This window comes from Notothenia coriiceps, unplaced genomic scaffold, assembly GCF_000735185.1.
Source record: "Notothenia coriiceps isolate Sejong01 unplaced genomic scaffold, NC01 NC01_scaffold00002908, whole genome shotgun sequence".
NCBI classification, from domain to species: Eukaryota; Metazoa; Chordata; class Actinopteri; order Perciformes; family Nototheniidae; genus Notothenia; species Notothenia coriiceps.
In genome coordinates, this window is record NW_011335609.1 from 1 (window position 1) to 5,208 (window position 5,208).

At 43.8% G+C, this 5,208-nt stretch overlaps 1 protein-coding gene across 1 annotated transcript; it reads left to right on the top strand.

The window, feature by feature from the left end:
- Window positions 1-646: 646 nt before the first annotated feature.
- Window positions 647-3,598, top strand: LOC104940997 (V-type proton ATPase catalytic subunit A; the record flags this gene model as incomplete). Its single annotated transcript, XM_010766028.1, has 8 exons — window positions 647-772; window positions 855-977; window positions 1,169-1,283; window positions 1,393-1,456; window positions 1,549-1,752; window positions 1,900-1,994; window positions 2,094-2,265; window positions 2,953-3,598. Coding segments are annotated over 8 exons (992 nt in total), but the record flags the coding sequence as incomplete, so codon positions are not given.
- Window positions 3,599-5,208: the final 1,610 nt, after the last annotated feature.

Consider the following 5,208-nt stretch of genomic DNA (forward strand, 5'->3'; position numbering starts at 1 on the left):
ACCGCAACCCGACCCGAACCCGCATATATATAAGCAGTGAAAACGTGCAATTATTAACACACGCAGTTGCATATTTGGCTCAAAAAGTGTGGGATGTTGGTTATTCTCTCATCTAGGAGGACACCAAAAGCCTCCCAGACGTTGGATTTCGCTCTTGAGGAAGAGTTATTGAAAATGCTGTATTCTCCGTAGAGAGCTTCACCTCAGTCATTCAGAATGTGGCGCGCTCAGCAGCACATAGATGCGCTGCAGAGGTTATGATTATGCTCGGTCCCGCGGGGGAGAGGTCCGAGGATTTAAACATTAAACTAAATTATTATTATTTAAATATATTTATTATGCAACACCCGCAACCCGACCCGCATCATCTTTGTTTTACCCAGAACCGAACCCGGAAAACAGTGTTTGAAAAAATACCACCCGCGAATCACCTTTTTTGCGGTTCACCCGTCGGGTACCCGCGGAGACCCGACCCGATGCAGGACTCTGCTTTGGCAAAACCGCTTTTAAATGTGCTTTATAAATAAACTTTGATTTGATGTTTCCTTTTAATGTTCAAAAAGCTCTTTATTTTACGAGCCCCAGCCATTGAGTGTATTCAAGCTTTTACATACTTCCCCTTGATGAGGTTCAGAGTGACTGACAGTGTGTTCTGACCCTCAGCTGACCATGGAGGTGGACGGGAAGACGGAGAGCATCATGAAGAGAACAGCGCTGGTGGCCAACACCTCCAACATGCCTGTGGCCGCCCGAGAAGCCTCCATCTACACAGGTACGTTTCGTATGTTTACAATAAATCACATGTTTGTGTTCTCACGTGAGTGCTGGATGCTGACTGTAGCTTGTATTGGCAGGAATCACGCTGTCTGAGTACTTCAGGGATATGGGATACCATGTGAGCATGATGGCCGACTCCACCTCCCGTTGGGCCGAGGCTCTCAGGGAGATCTCTGGACGTCTGGCTGAGATGCCTGCTGGTGAGTTTGGAGTCTCCTGGATATTATAAAAAGAGCTGAGTTAAGCTTCGGTATATCTGCCATTAGGTTTATTGTAACTACCACTGAAACGACTTTTTAATTACAGCGGTGTTATATGTGAATATATGTCTGCTTTGATGGTGGACAGAGTTTCTTTTACCCGTTAAAGTACTTCCTGTTTCTGCCCAAAGACAGCGGGTATCCGGCCTACCTGGGCGCCCGCCTCGCCTCCTTCTACGAGCGCGCCGGCAGGGTGAAGTGTCTGGGAAACCCTGAGAGGGAGGGCAGCGTGAGCATCGTGGGAGCGTGAGTACAGCCTCTGTCCACCAGAGGGAGACATTCTATTATTTTCTATTTGTATTATTTGGATGTTAAAATAAGTAGAATACAAAGCTTAAATGTGTTTGTTCCTCAGTGTGTCGCCCCCTGGTGGAGACTTCTCTGACCCCGTCACTTCCGCCACCCTGGGTATTGTACAGGTAAATTGTCAAATTCAGATTTTCCTTTTCAAGCTTTATTGATTCAAGTTGCTCAGGCCTTTACTTTATGAGTCCCTGATCTCGTCCCTCAGGTGTTCTGGGGTCTGGATAAGAAGCTGGCTCAGAGGAAGCACTTCCCCTCCGTCAACTGGCTGATCAGCTACAGCAAATACACCCGCGCTCTCGATGAGCATTACGACAAACACTTCCCAGAGTTTGTGCCTCTGCGCACCAAAACCAAGGAGATCCTGCAGGAGGAGGAGGACCTGGCGGAGATCGTGCAGCTCGTCGGAAAGGTATTTCATCATAAAGGCGCCGGTTTGATCCTTTTTGATTAGCTGTAATCTGATTGTAGCTTCAAAGGCAGACTTGCATAGTAGAAAATCCCATCTAAACCATATATTTTTTGCTCCTACACATTTTAAATTTGATTTTCGTAACAGGCATCTCTGGCAGAATCGGATAAGATCACCCTTGAAGTTGCCAAACTGATCAAAGACGACTTCCTGCAGCAGAACGGTTACACTCCGTACGACAGGTAACCCTTCGGTCACACTCGCAGTTCAAGAAGATGGAGAGAAAGTGAGACTCCACTGTCGGGTGTCTCTCACTGATTGTTCCGTGTCTATCTCCTCAGGTTCTGTCCCTTCTATAAGACGGTGGGCATCCTGTCCAACATGATCGCTTTCTACGACATGGCGCGGCACGCAGTGGAGACCACGGCTCAGAGCGACCACAGGGTCACCTGGGCCATGATCAAAGAGCACATGGGAGAGATCCTCTACCGGCTCAGCGCCATGAAGTTCAAGGTGTGTGTGTGTGTGTGTGTGTGTGTGTGTGTGTGTGTGTGTGTGTGTGTGTGTGTGTGTGTGTGTGTGTGTGTGTGTGTGTGTGTGTGTGTGTGTGTGTGTGTGTGTGTGTGTGTGTGTGTGTGTGTGTGTGTGTGTGTGTGTGTGTGTGTGTGTGTGTGTGTGTGTGTGTGTGTCATTTGGGAAGGGACAAACAAGGACGGGCAATAAAACAGAAAAGCACTCAGGGGGGGGGCTTATGGATATACAGAGTTGAAGAGGTGGGTCGTGATGAATTCATAGAATAGCAAAAATACTGATCAATACTGTCAGCATGGTTTCTCTTTTTATTTTAGACTTTTCGCTATCTTTTGTAAGTTCTGAGACTCTAAGATGAAAGGAAGTCAAACCAAAGATATGGATCCTTTCCAAAATGTGATTCCTTGGCTCATCAACACCCTTCCACTAGTTCGTCCATAATCCTGCTAACAAACTAAACAACAAATATTCACATAAAGCTGACACTTACAAGATAAAAGGGCGACGTGTTTTCAACCTAAACACTATTAAAACTTGGGTCTGCACATGCCATGTTAGACATTAAGTATGTTTTCGATGGGAACTTTAAATACATCTTTGAACTCTTAACATAACCAATGTGTCAAGAGTGAGCTTTTCTGTCCTGACTGTATTTCTTCGTCGCTGCAGGACCCGGTGAAGGAGGGCGAGGCCAAGATCAAGGCCGAATATGCTCAGCTTTTGGAGGACATGCAGAACAGTTTCCGCACATTGGAGGAATAATCCGCCGCCTCTCTCAACCCTCTCATCTCTCCGCTGCAGAAGCACATTCCTCCTCCCTGTATCCCCGGTGCTCCCTTTGTGACCGAGTGTTTGCAAATTCATGTGGAGGGACAAGAGAAAGATGTACTGTATTCATTATTATGTTCTGCCTCATACATGTAGGCAAACTCTGGGCCCTCTGCATGGTCGTTGGTCGTGTGTGTGTGTGTGTGTGTGTGTGTACGAAAGAGGGATCTCTTCCACCCTGTTTCTTCCTTTCTCTGTTTACATGATTTCTTTGTGTATCCGTGTTGCTCTGCCTTGAGACGATTATTCGGTTGATGTATTGTAACTCATGGACCATCTGTACAGAAGAGTATTGAATATAAGATCAGCCTATTTATTGCCAGCGTTCCACGTGAAGGCTTTGTCGTCCTTTTTCTTTTTACGGTTGTGTTTCACGCTGTGCAGTGTCGTGTACTTTGCTGTGTGAATGTGTACGAGTCCGAACTCCGCTGTCCGATTATTTCATCATGTTACTCCCAAATAATTAAAACATGAGGATAAAGAAGAATATGTGTGTGTGTGTGTTTGACTGCTGTTTCAGATGATGCAGTTAGAGCAGCTGAACAGGTCTGTCTGCATAGCACTCTCTCCAGCACCCTTTGTCCATAGAACATTGGTTTAAATACATAATAGTTTTTTCTAAAGCACAGTTATATTTAGTAATCAATAAATACAAGGTGTGGAGGGAGGTGTGTTTTGATATAAAAAAAAAGGTCATGTGAATCTTAACAAAAGCATCTTTAACTATGCATCAATGCACAACGGTGGGAAGTAACTAAGTAGACTTACTCAAGCACTGTACTTTTTGAGGTACTTGTACTTGAGAATTTCTATATTTTTGTTACTTTGTACTTCTACTCCTCTACAATTCAGAGGTACATGTGTACTTTTACTCCACTACATGTATTTAATACCTTCAGTTACTTCACAGATGTGGATGAATGATGTGAAATCTAATCAAGTGTTAAATCAGACTTTAGTTCCACCTGGAGTAAATCCACAAGCTACCCTGCAGTATACAAAGTCATTCAGACTAGCTGCACCTTTACCAGCTTTAAGAAAACTTTCATGATCAATCATTATAAAACATATCATATATATCTGAAATGGACCAATCTGCACAACGACTACTTTTGGTATAGCCTAACTATATGTTGATGCTAATACGTGTCTACTTTTACTTGAGTCACATTTTGATTACAGGTCTTTTACTGTAACAGAGTATTCCAACACTGATACTTCTACTCATGTATCGGAGTACTTCTCCCACCTCTGATATGAAGGGAGTGAATGAAGGTAGATGAGGATATTTAGCATGTGACCAGCAATGGGCGTCACCGCTGATGATGACACGGTAACTCCCTACAGGTATGTGTTCCTGTCCGGATGAGATGCACCTGCAAAAAGACGCGCGTGCACAACATTTACCTCCTCAAAGCTGCGTGGGACCGAATAGGTGCTTTCTGGGCTTTATTTATTTTTTAACACGTCGCACTTCCAACCACAGACAACCTGGGTCCACTCCGTGTCAGGTGAGTGAGAACAATACTTTAATCTCAGCCAGCCCGCATGTGGAGACATGTTGAGGTAAAAGTATTGAGAAACACCGGCACGGATTAGATAATCAGCTTTATCAGGTTGTTATTGTTTGACTAGACATGTCAAAGATGGCTGAGATAGTAGTTTCTATCAGCCGATTCAATCTGAAAGCATACAATGTTTGAAAGTGTCACTAGGTTGCTGTGCAGTGGTGGGAGAAGTACTAATCTGTTACTTGGGTAAAAGTACCAGAGTGTAGGAATACTCTGTTGCAGTAAAAGTCCTGCATTCAAAATGTTACTGAAGTAAAAGTATCAAAAGTAAAAGTTATCATTGTGCAGATTGGTCTGGTCTGGTTTCAGAATAATAGATATGATATGTTTTATAATGATTGATCATTAAAGTGTTCTCAAAGCTGGTAAAGGTGAAGCTAGTTTGAATGACTTTGTATACTGCAGGGTAGCTTGTGGATTTACTCCAGGTGGAACTAAAGTCTGATTTAACACTTGATTATATTTCACATCATTCATCCACATCTGTAAAGTAACTAAAGGTATTAAATAAATATAGTGTGTGTGT